This window comes from Centropristis striata, chromosome 23 (assembly GCF_030273125.1).
Source record: "Centropristis striata isolate RG_2023a ecotype Rhode Island chromosome 23, C.striata_1.0, whole genome shotgun sequence".
NCBI classification, from domain to species: Eukaryota; Metazoa; Chordata; class Actinopteri; order Perciformes; family Serranidae; genus Centropristis; species Centropristis striata.
In genome coordinates this window covers 4,174,851-4,198,147 of record NC_081539.1, presented here as the reverse complement: position 1 = coordinate 4,198,147, position 23,297 = coordinate 4,174,851, and the positions used below count along the sequence as shown (strand labels likewise).

General features: G+C 36.1%; 2 protein-coding genes across 2 annotated transcripts; one reads left to right on the top strand and one right to left on the bottom strand.

Moving 5' to 3' along the window:
• Positions 1-932: 932 nt before the first annotated feature.
• On the bottom strand, positions 933-10,683 carry plag1 (pleiomorphic adenoma gene 1). The gene is made up of 3 exons (XM_059326923.1): positions 10,612-10,683; positions 3,280-3,636; positions 933-2,334 (listed from the first exon to the last, which is right to left on the bottom strand). Exons 2-3 carry the CDS (start codon positions 3,525-3,527, stop codon positions 1,140-1,142), a joined length of 1,443 nt encoding a protein of 480 aa, XP_059182906.1. The 5' UTR covers positions 3,528-3,636; positions 10,612-10,683; the 3' UTR covers positions 933-1,139.
• Positions 10,684-11,102: 419 nt separating this feature from the next.
• chchd7 (coiled-coil-helix-coiled-coil-helix domain containing 7) lies at positions 11,103-23,065 on the top strand. Its single transcript, XM_059326926.1, has 4 exons — positions 11,103-11,336; positions 16,422-16,481; positions 19,336-19,434; positions 22,537-23,065. Exons 2-4 carry the CDS (start codon positions 16,428-16,430, stop codon positions 22,639-22,641), a joined length of 258 nt encoding a protein of 85 aa, XP_059182909.1. The 5' UTR covers positions 11,103-11,336; positions 16,422-16,427; the 3' UTR covers positions 22,642-23,065.
• Positions 23,066-23,297: the final 232 nt, after the last annotated feature.

Below are 23,297 nucleotides of genomic sequence, written 5' to 3'. Positions count from 1 at the left end.
TTGTGCTAGAATTGAACATGTTTCTGTATATTTACTGTAGCCTGCAGGTCATTTTGTAGTAAGTATAAAGTATTTTTGCTGGTTAGAAGAGAAAAGGAAGAAATTCAGAATTGACATTATATAATATCCACAGCACAAGAGGTATATATTTTTTTTGCTATTATGTGAACATGTCATTAAGGGAATAGTGGTGGTGGAGATTTGCCAACTCGTCAATAAAAAGCTTAAAAGGTGAAAAGTAGGTTTTTTCCACCAGTCGCAGTGAGAAAGCGGATTAAGCCGAATGCTGTGTAGACGTGTGCGTATGTTCTGCTCTCAGTGCTCGTCATCATGCTGTCTTATCATGTCGTCATATCAAACGGAGAGAAGTGCTAATATCTCCAAACGTGTGTTACTAGCATCTTGTTTCAGGTGCTGTAGAACCCGATAATGTAATAAATTCCCGATAATGTAATAAAAATCTGCACTTGAGACCATTGAAAATGTAATAAAACCTGATAATGTAATAACTTCCCGATAATGTAATACACTTTTTACCAATAATGTAATAAAGTATAACATTAATGGAGGTTATTACATTATCAGGTTAGCCTTCATTTCTCAAGTCCTGATAATGTAATAATTCCCCAATATTGTAATAATTTAACAGCAGACCACCATTACTTGGGTTCAAGTGGTGATACTGTGTATCAACTCTAGCTCAAGAGCTCTAGCGCCACCAACAGGTCAAAGTTGAATGTTTAGTAACTTTTGACCCGTTCATCCGTTTTTCACCAACGAGGTATCACTGGAACCCTTTGGGCCAATCCCAGCTCAATGCATCCTCAATGGGGTTTTTCGGCCATATTGGATTTGCCGCTATCTTTGATTTGATCAAAAACCTTCCATTAATGTTATACTTTATTACATTATTGGTAAAAAAGTATATTACATTATTGGGAAATGCACTTTATTACATTATCGGGAAGTTATTACATTATCAGGTTTTATTACATTTTCAATGGACTCAAGTGCAGATTTTTATTACATTATCGGGGTTATTACATTATCAGGAATTTATTACATTATCAGGTTCTACAGGTGTCTACTAAGGAAGTTGACGTGTGTGTGAGTATGTGTGTGTTTCAGTACATACTGGGTCACTGAAAAGCTTGGTGGAAGCGGGGCAGTGTGGTGGGGGTGCTCAGGTTGGATATAAAGGAGGGGGGCAGCCTTTGAAGCGGACTCTCCGCGGCCCCTTCGGGAGGCTGGGGGGGCAGCTGGACGAGAGGCGTGGGCTCTTCGTTGGGTGGATAGGCGACGCCGCCCGGCCCCCTGCTGCCCCCCGCCTGGTTGTACGAAGGCCCGTTGATTGGCAGGAAGTTGAAAAGTTGCGAGAAGTCCATCAGTGAGGAGGACGAGGCCAGAGAGTCACCTGCTGTGGTTGCCGCTGACGCCATCGGAGTGGACATTTTGGACAAGGACATCCCCTCGCTCGCCTCCTCCACCAGCACACCCACTTGAGGCTCCAACTCCAGTTTGGAGGATGAGAGTTGGGGGTCTTGGGCTGCAGAGGACGAGGAGGGCATGGTGCTCTGCAGCTCCATCAGGTACGTCTCCAGTTCTCCCTTTAGGTTCTGCTCCCGTTCCTGCGAGGAAACGGCGTATGAGGTAAAGTTGGAGCCCAGTGGGTACTTGAAAGAAAAAGGGTGTGTGGGCGTGGGGAAGGGCTCCGTGTCCAGGACGGGGCCTGTGTACATGTTGAGCTGGTGTTGCCGTGGCGACAGCATCCCCGGGAGCTCCCCCTTGATCCCACCGGACGCCAAGTCGTAGACGACGGGATCCAGCGAGTCCGCCGGTTCAGTTTTGACCCTCAGCAGCTCCCTGGTGTGGCTCTTCTTCACGTGACGCGTCAGGTGGTCCTTCCTGCCGAAGCGCTGGGCGCAGTACTGACAGAGGAAGTCCTTGCGTCCAGTGTGCACCACCATGTGGCGCCGCACATCTTTACGGGTGTAGAATCGCCGCTCGCAGTGCTCGCAGCGGTGCTTTTTCTCTTTGGTTCCACCGGAGGACTTGCCAGCGTGTGTTTTGAGGTGTTCCAGGAGAACCTCGGTGTTGGGGAACGGTTGCAGGCACACTTGGCAGGTGAGGTCTCCGTTGTTGGCGGCGTGCAGGGCGAGGTGGCGTTTGAAGCCCAGCTTGGTGTTGTAGCTCTTCCCGCACTCCTGGCAGGTGAACGCCTCTTTGTAGGGGTCGTGAGTGTGTAGGTGATTCTTTAAGTGATCCTTGCGGTGGAACATTTTCTCACAGTATGAACACTTGTGGTTTTTTTCCGGCGAGTGAGTTGCCATATGCCTTAGAACACAGATACATTCTATGAGCACTCACAGTTGTTGCAATCATGTTTTTAAGTAGGCATGCACTACACAGAAACAAGGTTATTATAGTTAATGAAGACTAACGAAATAACGAAAACTAGATTTGAAAAAACATTTTTTCTGTAACTGAAATAAAAATAAAAACGATAACTAACTGAAACTGTATTGTGTGGTTACAAAACTAACTAAAACTAACTAAAATTATAGTGAAAATGTCCTTGGTTTTCGTCTTTGTCAACTTTTTTCATACGTAAACCTTTTTGGTCGATATGAAATCTATTTCATCTATCTGGTTTTATGACTTAATAAACTTATTTGGGCTGAGATGGATCAGACAAAGGAAATAAAGGAAACATTTATTGTGACCTCTTTGAATCTGGCACCCAACAAATACCCCATTACCGTAGAGGGTTAACCCAATTTAGAACTATTCCCTGATGCTGTACTGTTTCAGTTTGAGTAAGATATGATTATTTTTGGTGTCAAAAGTTGTTTTTTTTACAGATATCACATCTGCGTTTTTTATTTTTTTATTTTAGAGTTTATGATTTCTTAAAATCAGTCAAATAAAGTCAGTTAATGTTGATCTGTTTGCTCTGAATCCTGATTCCTGATAAAACTAATAAAAACTCAACTAAAACTAAAGCATTTTCCAAAAAATAAAAACTAATTCAAACTAGCAAACTCACTCTAAAAAACTAATTAAAACGAACTGAATTTGAAAACAAAAAATCACAACGAAATGAAAAACTAAAACTAATGAAAATCCAAAACTATTATAACCTTGCACAGAAACACAAAAAACTTTGCAGTAGTATGCATGAACACATCATTGTGATTACTACTGAGCACTATGTTACCAAAGGTGTTAAAGAAAAAAGCAACATGCTGCAGCCGGCTATGTGCTGCTGCTTGTTTGTACCGTAGCAGCTTGTATTTGGAGACGAAAGCCTTGGAGCAGTCGGGATGGGAGCAGCGGTAGGGTCTCTCTCCTGTGTGAGAGTAGGAGTGCACCTTCAACTTCTCCAGGCTGTTGAAAGCTTTCTGACACTCCTGGCAAGGGAAATTCTTCTTGGGCCTCCCCTCGGCTCTCCTGCGCCTCCCCGTGGGCGGCAGGAGCTTGGTTCTCTCCAGGATGTGGTCTCGGTGGCCCTGGGTTCCTGTGGCCATGGCACTCTAATGCTGACCAGCTACATGGACAGAGGCACAGCGCCCAACTAGTACTGATGCAATTATTGTGTCCAGTTTTATGTGCTCAACACCGCCTGGACTCAGGGGCCTGAAAACAGAGAGGGAGAGAGAAGATCGTTAGGATTGTTTCATTTTAGGTTGATGATTAACCCATAACAACCCAGACCTGTTTATCCTTGAAGGAACATGATGGGGGATATACAACAGACCAAGTGGACCACATAGAACACATTTATGATGTTTTTAAAAAAATACTACGCCTAAATGTCAAAGATCTGTGATGTGACATATACGATACGTTGGGTGTTTATGGAATTTTGTTTTGTACTGCTACAGAGCTAACTGTTAGCCTGTTAGCAGTTTGCAGACTGGACGCTAAGGGGTTAACATCCCCTCCGGCTCTCCAGCTGGGAGAGACTGCTGCAGGAGGACTGTGCCGCTTTGACTCGTTCTTACTCTTAACGAGCCGCCAGCCCCGCAGCTCATTAAGAGTAAGAACGAGTCTCCAAAAGTCGCTCCAAAAACACCAGAAAAAGTCGCTGGATTTGTCGGCAGTCGCTTTAAAAAAAAAAAAAATGCTAAGGGGGTCGCTAAATATAGCAACAAAGTCGCTAAGTTAACAACACTGCTTCGCCGGCTTTTACAAATGTTGCGTGTCGTTGTGGCGTCGAGTACTACGTCACATCCTGCTTAGCGTTCTATCCAATCAGTAACCAGGCTTTTTTCAAGGGAGAAAAACGTCCCTGCTCTTCTACAGGGACAAAAAAGTCCGGTAAAAAGTCAGCTCAGGACGGCTCATATTCAAATTAGGGGCATTTTCCGCCTCATTCCAGGTATTGGACTGTAGTAGAAACACCCTTAATGTCCAATTGAGCCATTTTTTTAAATGCCTAAAGCAAAATCTACTGACTTCATGCCCTCAGTAGTTAAACAAGCTACTGGATATTACTAAATGGAAAAACACTGCCCCTTCCACTAATTCATACCAGATTAGAGAAACAATGCTCCATCAAGGCCATCAAGTGGGAATAACAACACTGATAACACCACAGGTCTTTAACACAACAAGGGGGAAAAATGCAGTTCAAGAAATCTATTTTAGCAGTATGAATCCAAACTGAGGCGATATTAGTAGTTGGTAAGTTTTTGTGCCATTACTACAAACAAGTAAATAACCCAACATGACAGAACGTACATATGGTGGTTACGTCTTTCTCCTAGTGAGGATTCCCATTTAGAGGAACAAATTCGCTTTTCACTCAATGCTTTCCAATTGGTGCTTGGACCCAAATAATTACCTTTAAAATTAAATGAGTTAAATAAGTAAAAGTACTGCTTTTGTGAGACCATCAGGGGTGCAGGTGAGATTTTTGAACTGGGGGGACGAAGCTGTCAGCAAATGATTTCAACTCATAAGTTATTTTTCCACTCCATGCCTTAACCAAAATATGTTTTATTTAAATATTTTTAAACGAACTGCTGTGTGAACAACAACCAACATATTAACATAAATAAAAAGAAGTTTGTACATGAAATTCCCAGTGCAGCCAAACAAATTTACTGACTTGAAGCTGACTCAATGAAGGACCCAAAAACATCTCCTTCAAGACCCTTTTTTGCCCTAAAAGCCTAAATTTGGTGCCTCTCACACATTCTAATGCCACTATTCCATCTTAATCATTGCATACTTTTTATGAATTATTGAAAAGAAGAATAAGGGTTCTTCTATGTTTTTATTTAAGGCGTCATATTTTGACAGTCTTCTTGCAAATTCTGTGGTGGATTCTGCTAACACATCCATATGCTCTTATTTTGAAAGCTACATGTGTTTGCTTTGCTTCCAACGGGCCACAAACCAACGGGTGACATCACGGTCACTGCGTCCATTATTTTTACAGTCTATGGAGCACTAATACTGCCTCAGTGATTGGCAAAGATCAAGAGCGCAACTTCAAGCTCAGGAAATTAGAAAACTTGCCACAGAAGCTCCTGATGAACTTTTACCACTGTGCCATCAAGAGTGTGCTGACATTGTGTTTATCGTTGTGGTTCACCAGTTGTAAGAAGCTCTACAGAACTAACAACTTCTAGGAAAATCACTAGAGCCACAATACCAAACATCCACACCATGGGTCTCAAACTCGCGGCCCGGGGGCCAGTTGCGGCCCTCGTGATGATATTTTGTGGCCCCCACCTTGATATGAAAGTTTAATGTGAGTTTTATATGAATGGCACTTTAAAAATAATTGTGTCTTTTTTTTTTTTAAAATAATTGTGTCTTTTTCTGGTAATTTTGTGTCTTTTTCTGGTAATTTTGTGTCTTTTTCTGGTAATTTTGTTTCTTTTTAAAGTAATTTAGTTTTTGTGTGTGTTTTTATGTGGGGTTTTTGTGTGTTTGTTATTTTTTGTGGGGTTTGTGGAGTTTTTTGCCATTTTGTGTGTTTTTAAAAAAAAAAGTAGTATGTGTTTTTGGTGTGTTTAGTGGGTTTTTATGTGGGTTTTTTTTTTTTTTGTGTGTTCCTGTCATTTTGGTGGGTTTTTGTGTGGGTTTTTTGTCATTTTTGTGTGGGTTTTTTTAAATGTTTTTTCGAGTGTGTTTTTGTGGGTTTTTATGTGGGTTTTTGTGTTTTTTGTGTGTTTCTGTCATTTTTTGTGGGTTTTTTTTTTGTCATTTTTGGGTGGTTTTTGTAAAAAGAAAAAAAGAGAAGTATGTGTTTTTGTGTGTTTAGTGGGTTTTTATGTGGGGTTTTTTGTAAAAAAAAAAAAAAAAAATCAAAAATAAAGAAAATAATAAATGTGTTTTTTATATGTGTATTTGTAATTTTGTGTGTGTTTCTAGTGTGTTTTTGTGTGTTGAAAATGTTGATCCAGTAAGCCAAAATGAAAAAAATAATAATCAGGTCATATAGGTGAGGTTGTGCTGAAAACAATGATACCAACATGTCAGTTAAACACTTTTTAAGTGTTTAAATACAGGCAGAATGAAAAGGAGTCAAAAACCAACAGAATTGCCCAAAACTCCAAAAGGTTAATAATTGCATGGTTGCAGGGTTTATTCATTTTAAATGATGTTTTAATGATAAATGATACACATGCTTTGTTTTGTCACTATTTAAAAAGAAAAGCACCACAGAGTTTTATCAGCTCCAGGCATCGATACAATACAATTGTACAATTTCTCCGACTCTGAAAAAAAGGAAAAAAATGCTTCTTCAGTGCCACTTTTTTTCTTAACTTTGCTCTTAAGACAATATTTAAGAAGATTTGGTATTCATGAAGAGCTTCTTATCTTTTCTTTAGTATCTTTATAATTTTTATTTTTTATGTTTCACTGTGTTTTAGTTGTCTTATGTTCCCCTATCTTTCTTTTTAACTTCTGTAAAGCACTTTTTGATTATATCTGTGAAAAGTGCTGTATAAATAAACTTTAGTTTCAACTTTCTTCTTAACTTTTTCCCGAAGATGAGAACAATTGAGATTCTTGAAAACAAAGTTCTTAGATTTCTTTTCATATTTCTTCACAACTTTAAGAGAAACCAGCAGTCTGAAAACAGTTACAGTGGAAAGGTTGATTTGTATTTACTTGAACAAATTTGTATTAGATTTCTTTAATATTTAGTTTAGCCCTAGACAATGTGTTAACAAATTTATTATTTATAATATAAATGTCCTTTCAGTGTGTGTGACATGTCGGTCTATTCCTAGATTACACTATAATGAACTCTTAGTAAATCACAGACAGTTGTTGTATTTGATACTACTTAAATAATCACTATAAACATATTATTTGACTACTTAAATAATAGTCACTGAAACTATGTCCTTATTATTACTTTTAGATGGAAGATCTCACGTTATTGTCACCCGAGTGATCTTAAGTCAAAAATCTGAAAAGTGAGAAAACTAAGAAGTTCCTCAGCTTCTCAGAAAATGTAATCTTAATTTATTATCATTTATTTTATACATTTTTTTTCTTTTCTTTCATGCTGTAATTCTGCTTTCACTCTGAACAAATCAGGATATGCTGACAGGGATTTTGTTTTACCCACGAACCCATTTTAATAAAATGTGTTTAAATGAAATCTGGTTGAAAAGATAAAAATAAACATTTAAATAAAACAAAACAACTCATCATTTGTCTTTTTCAACATTCAACTGTACTTCTGCCTTCTTGTTGCAACTATTGTGATAATCAATTACTAATAAACTTATTTTTTCATGCAAAAATGGCAGATAATGCTCTTTTTAACCTCTGAAATTTGGATGTTTACTTATTTTCTTTACTGCTCTATTTATATCATATTACACACACACACATAGGACAGGTTTGGAAAACTTTTTCACTACTTTCTGACATTAAACAGACCAAGATTAATCAAGAAAATAATGGGCAGATTAATAAAAAAAACTGTGTTTTTATGAACGCTTCTGTTGTTCAGCATGCTAAGTTCAGTTCATTTTTGTTTTTGCTCTTTTCATGCAATTCAATAACCAGTAAGGGTATTTATTTGGCTATTTTGTCCTTTTTGAATCCTTTTCATTCTGTATATATCACTTTAAAAAATGTTTTAATGCCATGTTGGTATAATTTTTTTCAGCACAACCTCACCTATATGACCTCATTATTATTATTTCATCTTGACTTACTGGATCAACATTTTGAACCCAAAAGAAACAAAGAAAAACAAACATAAAATGTGATTTTGAATCTTTTTTTTTTACTTTCAAAACACTATCATGCTCAATGAAGAATTTTAAATGTTGCAAATCTAACATATAAGAGGGTTCCATCCAGTTCTATCATTTTATACTAAATCTATTTGAGCTTGTCTCCAGTTTTACTTGGTATATCATCATCAAACTGAAACTGGCCTCATGGAGTTTACAGCCAGAACTTTAGAGGTAAATTTACAGTAGGGCTCCACGCTGCTTTGTTTTCTAGTCTGGATGGAGGCAACAAGTCTGGATTATTTGGAGCTTTTGGACACTCCAGAGTGTTAATAACAGAATTAGATTTGTTTTAGACCGTTTTATATGAATGGCACTTGACCGTGTTGTGTGTGAAAGGTCCCTTTAATTACTTTTTTTGGTCATTTTGTGTCTTTTTTTTGTCATTTTGATACTGTCTCCAGCGGCCCCCAGGTAATTTGAGTTTGAGACCCCTGTCTTAGAAGTAAGCAGGTCAAATGACAGGGAAAACACATCAACGTGCATAACAGTCAAACAGCGAGAATGAAAACACATCAGAATGAAACAACACAGCAGGACAGTCAACAAGACACAGACAAATCTTTTGTCTGTGTCGATTTCTCACCTGACAATCAGACTTTTTAAATAATTTTGTCACAGCTGAAGTTCAGTAATAAACAAAATTACCACAAAAAAGACACAGAATTACCAAAAAACAACACCAATTATTTAAAAAGACACAAAATTACTTAAAAAAATACACAAAATTACCTAATGTTTGAAATTAGGGGTGCACCGATTTCCTTAATTTTGCGATTCTTTTACGTCTTTTACAAATCTTATCTACCTCCACAAAGGTCTGAAAGTATTTATTTTAAGTTCAATATTTTATTAACTACCTCACACATTGTGATTTCCTTTATTCGTTAAAGAAAAACACTGCAGTGTTATTGTTTTTCAATAAAATAAGATTCAAACATTGAAGGTGTATGCTGTGAGTTATTTAAAAAAAAATCGGTATCGGCCAAAATCGTAATCGGCAGGTCAGACTTTTTAAAAATCGGTGATCGGCCAGAAAATTGCAATCGGTGCACCCCTATTTGAAACAGTTTTTTTTTTTCAAATCTTTAAATTGTGTGTTTATCAGTTCCAAAGTTTAATAAATCAGACGCTGATGGCACAGCGCTCTGTTTTTACGTCTAACTAAAATTGCTTTGCCCCCCTTTGGTTAGGCGGAACTTGGCTGAAAACATATTTCATCACTGAAAAAATGTCGAGAACCACTGGGCTATAGGACAGGTGTAAACATAGACTGGAACCAACACTGACAACCCACTTCCTCTCAGGAACTCTTGTAATCTCAGCTGTCTAAGCAACAACACTTATACACTTCAACAACAACAACAACAACAACAACAACAAAACAACTAATCTGCAATAGTAGATGTCTCTGATCTGCAGCTACCAGCTCAGCACGCTGACATAAAGGGCTCCTGCACGTTGTAAAAAAAAAAAAAAAAAAAAGAAAGAAGAAGAAGAAGCAGCAGCAACTATCTTGTAAACAGGAATAACAAACAGGCAGAGTGCAACCTGCCACACCAGTCAAACTGAACACAAGTTGACTTTTGCTCTTAAAAGAATCCTTAAGCAGGCTGTTGTTGGGATGCAGGCTGCACAACAGAATCGTAGCAATGCAGAAATAGTTTGGCTTAACTTCTCCCTCCATTTTGCTCCTATATTGACAAGCATTTTCTTGACGTTTCTTGTTTATGAGCCTTGCACCGGGTCATGTCATCCACCGTGATCAATACTCGCAGTGGGTGGAAATATAGTAGAACATATAGACTAATAAAAAGGCATGTCAACATGTCACAGCCGCTACATGGTTGCATTTTTACTTTTAGGAGATGTTTGAATCGACAAGGACATGTTGGCACTGCTTATGATGAAGTGTGTGTATGAGGCAAAAATACATGTGAATGCACATAGTAGGTAAACTGACATTAATGCATAATCCAAGTGCGCCTGTTGCTGTCGGTGCTCATCGCACTGTCGTTGTTATTATATTAAAATAGCCAAAGTGTCGAAGCAATGTTCAACTTTCAACTTTGCTGAACTTTCCTATATTCTCCCGGTTCTTGTGCTCCTAAATGTTCGCGGACACGCACCGTGACACTAATATCACCAGTGACACAATTTGCTAAAAAAAAAAAATCAAAACGTGTGCCTAACCCTGCTTTTCTCTGAGGTCCCAAACTGGGTACTGATTAACACAAACTTTTTCCCCAGCTCACCCCTCTCTCATAATTTAAATAACCCCGATATTTTAATTTAAGAACTGAGTGACCGTTGACTTTATTTACACCAAACTTACCCCGGTCGCTTTAACATCCTTTCTGTCGGGTTTTTCTTGACTTTCAACTATTTTCCGAATTTTTAATAATTTTTTTCTCATATTTTTTGCTAGACGCGGCGGGCCTGAAAATTGTTTGCTTTCCCCTCTTTCGAGCAGCCATTGTGTATGCGCTGCGATGCAACCGCACTACAATTTAGCCACGCCCACTTTGAAGTCCCGCCCACTTTGGGCTCTTTTGATTTGTGTGAGCCGCTGTCACTTTCACTACAATGTAATTTAACGTCCCTTCGAGTTAAACTCAATTTTTGGACTTGCTATATATATTGTCAATCGTTCAATTCGGTTTGATACATTTTATAACAATTTACAAACTTTCATGTCAGCCAAGGAATCCTATTGGCTCGTTGGGTTGTCAGTTGACTGTCTACGCTTTCAGGCGTTCCTATTGGCTGATGACGCTGCCAGTCATCGGTGACGCTGTTGGTGATTTTCCTGGTGCGCTGTTGCACAACGACAGTGGAGTTGCCTTGAGCCTGACGGGGAGGTTACAGCCTGTTAGCATACATGCTAGCCTATAGATGTTTAGTCACGTTTTAAGGTTTTCCACGTGGATTTAAATGACAACAACGTTTTTGGGATAGCTATTATTAGCCGGTGCTTTTTGTCTTTTGGGTAAAACTGGATAGTCGTCACTGGTGCGGACATTTAGACGCATACACAAGGCTGGATAAGTTTTGTTAAAGGTAGGTATTTATGTTTTATAGCAGTATCTCACTAAACCACGTGGTGTTTAATGTTAAAGAAAAGCCGCGAAAGTGTTTCTTCGCGAGCCGTTTTGTAACACAAACGAAGGTCAAACGTGTTATAATGTAGCAACCAGGGCCGGAAGAACACTCTGCTGTTGCCTGGGCAACAAGATTAAAGGGCCCCATCACCACGACCCCAGAATCACCTTAATATGGCAAAATATAGACTACATTTCAGTAATATACAGTTAATATACTCAATACATCAATAACTAACTGTCATCAAGTGCATTTTTATGTACAGATGTTTAGTTTAGTTTAGCTTTTTTATTTCGAACATGTGCTAGTAACAGTGGCGGTTCTAGACCAGTTTTACTGTGGGGGCCAAGCAGGGGCCAGTGCTTGATCAGTGGGGCCCATTAAAAAACGGCAAACATTATATTTAAGCATCCAAAACCTTTATTTTAGCTCATTTAAAAATCTCATTTAAGTATATTTGGAAGATACAAATACACTGATTGAAACAATGAGACTTACCAATAATAATAATTTTTGCACAACAATGACATTTCTAATTTTTGTGCACAATTACTTTTTTTTATTTTGAAAGTGCAGTATAGTGAGAATGATCTTTTTTTATATATATACACAAGCTTTAATTGCACAATTAAACTATTATACAATGTACACATTCTGGGTTCCTTTGGTGCACAATGAGATATTGTTTGCACAAAAAAAAAGGTGAGAATTGTTCCGTCGTTCATCGTTATAAATTGATCATTTTATTATTCATTTGACACAGGGGCCACAGCAGGGGCCAAGGGCTTCTTCACAGGGGCAGGGGCCCCTGTAGGCCCCTGTGTAGAACCGCCACTGGCTAGTAACACAACAAAGTAAACTGAAAAAACAAACAAATCCAATGAGAATAATCAAAACAAAAATAGCAATAGTCAAAACAAAAGCTATAATGTGAACAAATGTGCAAACGCTCATAGAACTACAAATGCTCCACTCACTCACATATGATATGTTATGAAAACAAAATTGACCCACTACATAGATAATACTATATATATGTATGTATATATGACTATGGTTACAGCTATAGCTTGTGTAGCCTGTTAGTTAGCCACATGCATGCTAGCGTATATATATTTAGTCCAAGTGGATTTAAATGACAACAACGTTTTTGGGATAGCTATTATTAGCCGGGACTTTTTGTCTTTTGGGTAAAACTGGATAGTCGTCACTGGTGTGGACATTTAGACGCATAGACAAGTCATTTAGTACACCGCTGGATAAGTTTTGTTAAAGGTAGGTATTTTATGCTTTCTAGCTGTATCTCACTTCACCACCAGTTATTTAATGTAAAAGAAAAGCCGCGAAAGTGTTTCTTCGCTAGCCGTTTTTGTAACGCAAATGAAGGTCAACGTGTTACAATGTAGCACTGCTGTACTCCATTCTACCTTGAGAAATAGTCTAGTTCAGTCAAATGTGTTTGTCGACACGAATAAAGATATTTTGTTGTACAAAACGACGAGTTACACTTCAATTCAGCATAGCTTTTACACACTAAGATGAAAGTGAAAGATGAGTTTTTTGTTTTTAAAAAAAATCCATTTCAGGTTCATTTTAACTTTCTTTTCTACAACAACCCACAGTGTGGTTAGTGATAGCAAAATGCCTAAAACTAAGTCATATCCTGATATATTTAGGCTTAATATCGATATACGATATATATCGACAAGTAGTTTTATTAAAACCGTTTTTTTAAGTGAGCATAAATACTGTGTAACAACAGGAGTACCTTTTTTTTTAAATCAAAGCTCTATAAAGTGCACATTTAAATAAAAAAAAATCTTACCCTAGTAAGGGCAACGTTTATATATAAAGAAAGAAAACACTTTTGAACTATATCGATATATGCGATATCGAATTCCATATCACATTTAAAAATATATTGATATATCTTTTATATCGATATATCGCCCAGCCCTACTGAAGGTTATAAAGGGTTATAAGAGTCCAGTTTGTTAATTGCCTTGAACTGTGCGGTAATGTCAGGGTTGATTTAGCTATTCGAGTAAATTCTGTAGAGAGTCTGTAAGCTTTTATTATCACTAAAACATCAAGCCATGTTATATATTAAACACTGTAATCTGAGGGTCATTTCAGTAATAAATTATTTATGATTTACAAGATTGATTCTCTAGATGAAGTCAAGTATTTTTCATGGATTACATTACAAATGAAAGCATATTCATAACCTTGAAAATATAACGGTTCAAATAAAGCGTTTTCAAATCTTTGGAGCTTATGTACAGGTTCATCTGAAAAAATTAGAATATCATGAAAAAGTCTAATATTTTTTGTCAATCATTTCAGAAAGTGAAACTCACATAGATTCATTACACATAGAGTGAAATATTTCAAGCCTGTTTTTCTTGTAGTTTTGATGATTCTGGCTTAGAGATAAAGAAAACACAAAACTCAGTGTGTCAGAAAATTAGAATAAGTGCAAAAAACATGTAATAATTAAACTTTGTGTCTAAATAGTGGGAATGCTGAATCAGTAACAAACAGACACGGGATGATTTTTATCATACAGTGTCGAAAAATGTTTCGTTTTTCTTGACAAAATGTGAAAGGAAAATATTTTGCAGTAAAAGAACACCAGTCAAATACTTTGGGTTTTAAGGTTTGGAGATAATTTATGACATTGGGGAACTTGAGATAGGATTTGCTATTATATTTGTAATCACATTGAAATAAATAGTGGAAGTATCAGTGAATTAGCAGATAATCTCTCCAGTATAATGCTTTAATTTCAGTTTTTTCATTCATCATAAAATGTTAAGAAAAATCCCAATATATGTTTTAACCCTTCATCAGGCAAAGAACTATATTTGGTGACTTCAGGTAATATTTCTAGAAAAAAGTTGCAAATTTACTAGATTAAAGTGGCAAATCTACAAGAAAAAAAGTTGTGGATTTAAGAGATTTGAAGTGGCAAGTCTGCGCGAAAAAAGTCGCAGACTTACGAGAAAAAAGTGAGAAAAAAGCAACTTTTTTCTCCCAGATTCACCACTTTAACCCTTAATAGAACACTCATTGAAATACTTGCAAATTCCAAGTGGAGAATCTGGGAGAAAAAAGTTGTTTTTTCCCACTTTTTTCTCGTAAATCTGCAACTTTTTTGGCGCAGATTTGCCACATTAAATTTCTTAAATCTGCGACTTTTTTTCTTGTAGATTTGCCACTTTAATCTAGTAAATTTGCAACTTTTCTCTCGAAATATTACCTGAAATTACCAAATATAGTTCTTTGCCTGATAAAGGGTTAAAACAATCTTAAAGTTCATTTGGGAATCTTCATTGTTCCCCTATTCTTATTGTCACTTTGAAGCAAAATCTGTGGCATTGATCAATTTATTTCAACTTATGTTTTATCATAAAAGTCTAGCTGCACTTTCACTTTCACAAATGTCTGTCCAGGCAGCCTGGAAAAGCCCAAAACGTTCAGTTTGCTGTGATATAAAATAGAGTAAATTGATCCATTGCTACTTCCAAACTAGTGTAGATTAGGTCTGTGGAATATTTTATATAAAACAGTCGAAATGGAGGAGAGACTTTGGATTTTGTTTTGACAGTCGTTGCTCGCTCTGCAATTCTTAACGACTTATTTAGCTAATTATTATTTAGTTCGTTTTTCAAGTAACTTTCTTCTTCATGTGTTCTTTACCTCCTAATGAAGCATACTCTGATTTTGCGTCAAACATAGATCATGCCTTTGCCTAAAATGTTTTTTTTAATGAAAAAAGACATCACACGTATTTCATAATTTATTAAAAAATGAATGGATCTAAAATATGAATGCTGGGCTTACACCAAAAGATTTCCCCAGTCTTTAGTAAATCTAGTTTTATTGGAGTCATGGAGCTCCCGTCAATAAAAATCTAGTGATGTCATATATTTAGATGTTTCTTAGTAAAGAGAACAGTAAGGAGAGCCAGTTAAAATGTATCAATAAATGGATACATAAATAAGTAATAAATAATCAATGATTAATGTGTGATTAACTAAATGAAAGTTGATAGAGCTGATAAATATAATTATTCAATTAAACTAATTATGATTAAATAGGACATAAATGTATATCATGAATGAATTTCTAAATTATTATTTTTCCTTATATCTATTTTTACTGTAAAATAGTCAACTTTTCATCTCAGAAAAACAGAAGAAACCCCTTTTCAGCTTTGTGAGGAGCATTTTGTGGCGTCTTCTTCTCTTCTTTTAGTTTTTTTTATAATTCAAAGTTTTTATTATATTTTCATTATTACAACAGACAAACGAACATTGAACAAAACAGACAGAATGGAGGTCGTAAAAACAATAATAGTAAATAAATAAATAAAATAAATAAATAAATAAAATAAAATACAAAATCTGAAAATAAATTAACTAAAAATAAGACAGGCAGGTGAGTAGGCAAGGCAGGCAAATTAACACTTCTCCTCTTCGTTTTGTTGTTGTTGCTGTTGTTGTTGTTGTTTTTTTTCCAACACAAACGTCACACACTAGAGCAGCTGGAGCCAAAAGCTGCTTCTCCTCCATTTAGTCAGTTTTTACTAAGAACATGATGGAAAAAACTGCTGAAATAATCTAGTTGTAGTCTTGTAAATAGTTTCCCTGCAAGACTGACAGTCTGTCTAAAATCTCAGTGTGAGACTAGAAACTCTAAACTCTTGTCTTTAGATGTGAGACGATAGTTTTCCAGGAGTCTTTTCCAAATCTCTTCAAAGTCTTCTGATGTATATTTAGCATAAGCTGCTTTGAATGTGTATGTCAAATAATTGAAAGTAGCCTTCAATACAACATATGATCTGCTTTTATAAAAACATTTAAATGACCCGAGCTGTAGAAATCATCACAGTATAAGTGATTCATCACAGTTACGTCTGATGAATGTGGTAAATACACACACACACACACACACACACACACACACACACACACACAGGAGATAATCTATGATGATGTTCAAAAACTGAACCTGTTCATGTTGTCATCCTTCACACAGATCCAAATGGATAAAAATACACGAAAAGTTCGGAATCAGGACATTAACCCATGCCTCGAGGTAAGCTTACCAGTTATTTACACCAGGGATGGGCAGCTTAAATGCTGCAGGGGGCCACACTTTATCATGTTCACTACCACAGGGCCACATATAGGAGCGTGCACTTAACCAGATATGATGAAACTGCAGTTTTAAATATGTTTACAGTGCAGTAACTTAACATATTTCATGTTCAAATGCATGTAGAACAGTATAAATAGGAATACAAAAGGTTTGAAGCAAATAAAAATAACCACTTACTGTGATTTATTTTTTTTTGGGTCATTTTGTGTCGTTTTTGTTCATTTTGTGTCTTTTTTTGGTCATTTTGTGTCTTTTTTTGTTCATTTTGTGTCTTTTTTGTTCATTTTGTGTCTTTTTGGTCATTTTGTGTCTTTATTGTTCATTTTGTATCTTTTTTTGTTCATTTTGTGTGTTTTTTTGTTCATTTTGTGTCTTTATTTGTTAATTTTGTGTCTTTTTTGTTGATTTTGTGTGTTTTTTTTTTGTTAATTTTGTGTCTTTTTTTTGGGTTCATTTTGTGTCTTTTTTTGTTCAATTTGAGTCTCGTTGTTTATTTTGTGTCTATTTGTTTACAGTGCAGTAATTTAACATATTTCATGCTCAAATGCATGTATAACAGTATAAATAGGAATACAAAAGGTTTGAAGCAAATAAAAAATAACCACTTACTTAACAGCAGACCAACATTAATTGCAAGAAGTAATTTTGTGCATTTTTACACTGCACTTTTAAGATTTCATGCTCAAATGCATGTAGTTGTACTGAGGGCTGCAGGCTGAAGACTCCAACAATACCTCGGTTAAGTCACGGTCACCTAAACAATCATAAAAATAAAATAAAATAAATGCTTGCTTCTTCTTCTCTTCTTCAACATACAGCACTCTCTTAAAATTATGTACTTACTTGTTTCCTGTGGTCTAATGCTAGAACCTTCAGGTTTAATGCACTTATTGTAAGTCCCTTTGGACAAAAGCGTCAGCTAAATGACATGTAATGTAAAAATTAGAATTGTTCTGATTCCGATACCAGTATCAGAAATTGCTCCGATCCTGCCGAAAATGCTGGCAGCGGAATCGTACTGGAGTCAAGGCACCGATCTGATACCACGTAATTTATTAAATTAGTAATCTATTTACTGGTTCGCTCCGTTAAGCGAATATTGTGGCTGCACTTTATTTCAAATATATTCCTAGATTTATTTACTTAAGTTGCTGTTGCACTACTGTTTTGTATACTGTTTTATTTAAAAATAAATGTAAAAATAAATGGCTTGGATCTGCTGTATTTATTCATGTTTTACAAAGGGTTTAACCTGAGTCAGGCCTTACCACAATGATAATCATATCACAGTCATGCAGGTGTACTACAGTGTTTCCCACAGACCAGATAGCAATTTGTGGTGCTCCACTGACACTGGTAAAGTCCTAAATTCTTTAAATATATCACTTTATTGACATTTCAAACATTTTTAGGCGAGAAAGTAGCCGTTTAGATCCCCAGTGAGTCGTTAATTTGTCTAAATATCAGCTGTTTACACTTTTGCCCGGACAAATTCGGCGCTACTCAAGCTAGCTGTCGCGAGCAACGCACTTCCGGTTACATTTACAAAAATAAAACGCCCGTTGCCCTTTATAACGATAGAATTTGTGCTTTTACTTTGAAAACAGGAAGTGAACCTACCCTCGATGTAGCTAGCTTGAAGCAGCCGCTTTGACTGCTCTCGTCCCGTTAACGGCATTTAAGGAAACCATTAAATATGCCTTAACGTTACCGGAGAGTCTTGTCTGCTCTGAGACCGGCCCGGTTCATTGTAAAACTTTTATTTATTGATGTGAACGTTAACGCTAACGTTACAGACGTTACAGGTTTTTTAATGTCCTAGAGAGGAAAAAAATAAGAGAATCATTTTGTGGCGCTCGGTCTCCATTATGTGGGGGTGTGCCACAGAATGGTCTATGTGTGGGAAACACTGTACTAATATTTTTTTTTTTATAACATACTGGTATCAGATCGGTACTCTGTAGTGGCCGATACCCACAGCACAAGTATCAGAATCGGTGTCGGGCAAGGTTATTATAGTTAACGAAAACTAACGAAATAACGAAAACTAGAATTGAAAAAACATTTTCGTTAACTGAAATAAAAATAAAAACTAGAGTTTTTAAAAAAACGATAACTAACTGAAACTGTATTGCGTGGTTACAAAACTAACTAAAATTATAGTGAAAATGTCCTTAGTTTTCATTTTTGTCAACTTTTTTCATTCATAATTCAGTGTTTCTATTTGAACATGCAACACATGGTAAATATGTTTACTGAGACTGGGATATCTACACTAGAACCAAATTACAAAACACCCAGAACTGTAAGAGTTAATCACCTTATTGGGGCTGAGATGATAAACCAAAGGAAATAAAGGCAAAAATTATTATGAACTCTTTGAATCTGGCACCCAACACATAGCCCATTACAAAAAACTAAAACTAACACTAAAACTAATAAAAACTAAACTAAAACTAAGCATTTTCAAAAAATAAAAACTAAACTAAAACTAGAAAACTCACTCTAAAAACGAACTAAAACTAACTGAATTTGAAAACAAAAATTCACAACGAAATTAAAACTAAAACTAATGAAAAATCCAAAACTATTATAACCTTGGTATCGGGAGGAAAAAAAATGGTATCGGAACATCTCTAGTAAAAATGTAAAGGGCCACTTCAAGTGAGGGTGCGGGCCGTATGCGGCCCCCGGGCCTCATGTTGCCCATCCCTGATCTACATCATGCAATGTGTCAAACATGTCAAGCTCTCTAATCCTCTCTATCTGTTGTTCTTCTTCTCTGTTTCAGGAATCTGATGGCTCCCAGAAGTGTTTGGATGCCTACAACTATGATAAGAGCATGTGTTCACACTATTTCCAGAGATATAAGAACTGTCGGAAGTACTGGGTCAGTGTTTGTTTCTAGTGTTTAACTGATAGGGAAAATAATTCAGAGGTTTTATTGAAAAAATAAGCTTTGATTGCCAGTAGCCGTATCATGGATTGCCCATGCTTACCTGTTCATGGTTGGGAAGATGGCAAAGTCAGTGGTTGTTAGAGCTGCAGAAGAGCCCCCTACTGGTTTGTCAGAGTTGCTGCACTGTGAGGGGCAGAAGTGGGTGAAAAGAAGCAGTTTAATGCATCTAGACTCATGGAGCTGCCACATGTTTGTCTTCAGTAGCGTCTGCATAGAGAACCAGGCTAATAGGGAGGAAACAGGACAAAACAAAAAATATATGAATTTCATAAAAATTGAAAAAAAAGAGGATTCTCAAGCCCTAACTGTCCTTTTCCCCCCACAAAAAACGTTTTAAACCCTTAAGAAAATCAAGTATGTAAACTTTCTTTGAGAAAAAAGGTATTTCAGCCTTCCAGTGATTTAGGGTTTGCTCTCCCATATATTTGTGGGATCACAGGTCAAACTCAGAGCAAAAGAGGCCAGGATAGTAGATTAGATTAGATTTAACTTTCTGTCATTAAACAGAGGAACAAGTACTAAGACAACAAAATGCAGTTTAGCATCTAACCAGAAGTGCAGAGTAGTAAAGTGCAAGGCTATGTACATATGAACAGAGTATATAAATAAAGTGCAGGTATGAATCAAATATGCTAAAGCAGGGGTCTCAAACTCAAAATACCTGGGGGCCGCTGGAGGCAGTATCAAAATGACCAAAAAAAGACAAAATTACTAAAAAAAAAAAAAGACAAAATGACCAAAAGAAAATACACATAATTACCAAAAAAGACAAAATTATTAAAAAAAGACACAAAATTACCCAAAAAAGAAACAAATTGGAAAAAAAAGACACAAAATTATATAAAAAAAGACACAGAATTTCCAAAAAAGACACAAAATTATTAAAAAAGACACAAAATTATTTTAAAAAAGACACAAAATTACCAAAAAAAAGTAATTAAAGGGACCTTCTTCACACAACACGGTAAAGTTCCATTCATATAAAACTCACATTAAACTTTCATAATAAGGTGGGGGCCACAAAATATCATCACGAGGGCCACAATTAGCCCACGGGCCGCCAGTTTGAGACCCGTGTGCTATAGGATGTATACAGTGAATGTGAATATCTTGACTTTTTAACCTGTATTATTTGCACCTTGTAACACAAATGTTGCTTGTTGGCCTCATTTCTGACAGGTATATACAGGTATATTTTTTAATATGATCAAAAAAATGCATATTGCGATATTGGCAACATTCCTACTTCATGACGTAGTGACGTCAGATCATCACATTCAAAAGTTACTGAAGTAAAAGTACAAAAGTACCAGCAAAAAAATGTAAAGTAACAAAAGTTAAAGTACTTGTTAAGCAGAATGACCCAACTTAGATTGTTTTTATATTCTATATATATTGTTGGATAATTATTTTTGATGCATTTATGTAAACAGCATTTAACTGGTGATGTAGTGCTCATTTTAACAACTTAATATTTTTTTAATGTGGTTTCCTTTATACAAATGTTTAATCAGTTTTTTTATGTTAAATCTTGATATGAAAAGTAACTTAAGCTGGCAGCTAAATGCAGTGGAGTAAAAAAAAAACCTTTATATTAACCCTCTATGGTACGCATTATGATGCCAGTGTGTTTTTGTCTTAAAATAGACTAAAAAAAACATAATCTGGAGAAATTTTATTTTATTTTATTTATTTATTTTGGATGTTTTTGGGGTTTGTTGTCCGTAGGTAACATTGTACCATAACGGTGCACAAGTGAAAAAGAAAGCTTTTAAAGTTATTTTTAACATAATTTATTTAATAAACATGTGTAAAAGAATCAGTAGCTTCAACAGGGAACAATACATAACATTTTAATTTCCTAACTGACATCATAGTGCGTACCATAGAGGGTTAACACGATGAGTGTCCTTTAGTACAAATGATCACAGCTGTATCTGTTTCCAGTATAATTAACAGGGTTCATACGGGTGCTTGAAATCCTTGAAAATACTTACATTTTAATGTTGTATTTTCAAGGTTTGAAAAGTGCTTGAATTTTGGATAAAGTGCTTGAAAATGCTTGAAATTCTTACTGTATTTCTCTTGCAATCTGACTAGAAATAATCACACGTTCAATGAAAAAAATACTAATTTGAATATTGAGATTAGCAAACTTTACTTTTTTGGTTGTTAAAAGTGTAAAACCATCGCTGTCTGTACGGTTGAGTGAAATTACCCCTTTTAGCATGTAAATACTCATCTAAAACATGCAACTTCCAACCGTTGAAAGGTCCTGGAAAAGCTTGAAAAAGGAGCTTGAAAGTCCTTGAAAAGTGCTTGAATTTGACCACTCAAAAAGTTTATGAACCTTGAAATAAAGATGTGTCTTGTTTTAAGAGTTTCTACTAATAATGGAATGGCAGCAACTAATCATATCGTTAACCTCCTAGCATAATTGCCTAAGTCATTTTTTGGCCAAATTGTGATATCTGCCTAACTTTACTCTCCTACTACTGCTGCATCAGAACACATGTTAGAGTCCAAAATCACTCATATCACATCTGCTGACCACAAGTGAAGTAATAAGTCTTCTCTTTGATTAATCTGGTAAGGTAGTTCATGTTTCTTCAACTTTCTAGACAATAAATGTACTTTCAGTCAATCAAAGGGATTAGGAGAAGTGTGTTTTTACTTTTAATCACATTTCTGCGACAAGGTATGATGAAGTGATGTAACAGTAGCAAAACACTTTTTATTGTAAGTGTAAAGAGATTTGTTTTGACTAGAAATAAGACATTTTGACGAGATATAAGATAAGTATTCTTGGTTAGATTTTGAGTTTTTGCAGTGAACCTGTTCACATTTCCCGAATAGCGTTCAGTGAGCAGAAGTACTCTGTGTTCGTTCCAAAAAAAGACCAGTGTGATGTATGTATCATTTTTTTTCTTGTTTTCCGAAACGCTCAAATATGACTTAGGCAAATATGCTATGAGGCTAACGATATGTTAAGTATTTTTTAAATGAATCATTTTTTTCTCTGTTTCCTTGCAGCACAACATCATGGTGCAGAGGAGGAGAGACGGAGTGAGGCCTGACATGCCGACTGCAGCAGAGAGGCAGGAGATGCTGACGGCTATGGGAGGAAAACCCTACTGAGAGTCAGAATATCACAGAAATACTGAAGACTGATGGACGCTGGCTTCAGGACGACACTCTGATGATGCTACTGCAGTTCATTGGGTTGGTTTATGAACTCTGACCTCAGGATTCTGTCTCCTCAGGTCCTGTGGACGGGACCATCTGAGACTATTCTACTCTAAAACAAGATAGAAAGACACAGAAAGACGTGTTTTGTCATAAGTGCTGAGGTAGATTTCATCATGAACATTCAAGCTCCCTGAGTGGTTGAACACATTCAGTATTCACAACACTAAACTATTTGTGTTGATGACTGTTTCATTTATGGAATCTAAACCAAGGTAAAGTGTGCAGCCTCTGTAAAGGGACCTCTATCAACTATGTCTGTCATTATTTAAAATAAAATGATTAAACTATTTTATCTACATGACATATTCCCTTATTTGGTTTGCCAACTCATTCACTGTTTGTAGATCAAATGTCTTTTGCCTTTTTTGTTGCAAAATCCTCATTAAGTCTAACTACAGTAACTAGGCAAAAGGAAAAACTGAGAAATTTGAGACACTGAGTTTTGTGTTTTCATTATCTATAAGTCAGAATCATCAAAATTACAAGAAATACGGGCTTGAAATATTTCACTCTGTGGAATGAATCTATAATATACATAGAGTTTC

Coding starts and splice junctions, on each gene's coding strand:
- plag1 (XM_059326923.1), bottom strand. CDS start 3,527: ATGGCCACAGGAACCCAGGGCCACCGAGACCACATCCTGGAGAGAACC. Junction 2,335..3,279: donor TCCAAATACAAGCTGCTACG/GTACAAACAAGC, acceptor CTGTGTTCTAAG/GCATATGGCAACTCACTCGC.
- chchd7 (XM_059326926.1), top strand. CDS start 16,428: ATGGATAAAAATACACGAAAAGTTCGGAATCAGGACATTAACCCATGC. Junction 16,482..19,335: donor ACATTAACCCATGCCTCGAG/GTAAGCTTACCA, acceptor TCTCTGTTTCAG/GAATCTGATGGCTCCCAGAA. Junction 19,435..22,536: donor AGAACTGTCGGAAGTACTGG/GTCAGTGTTTGT, acceptor GTTTCCTTGCAG/CACAACATCATGGTGCAGAG.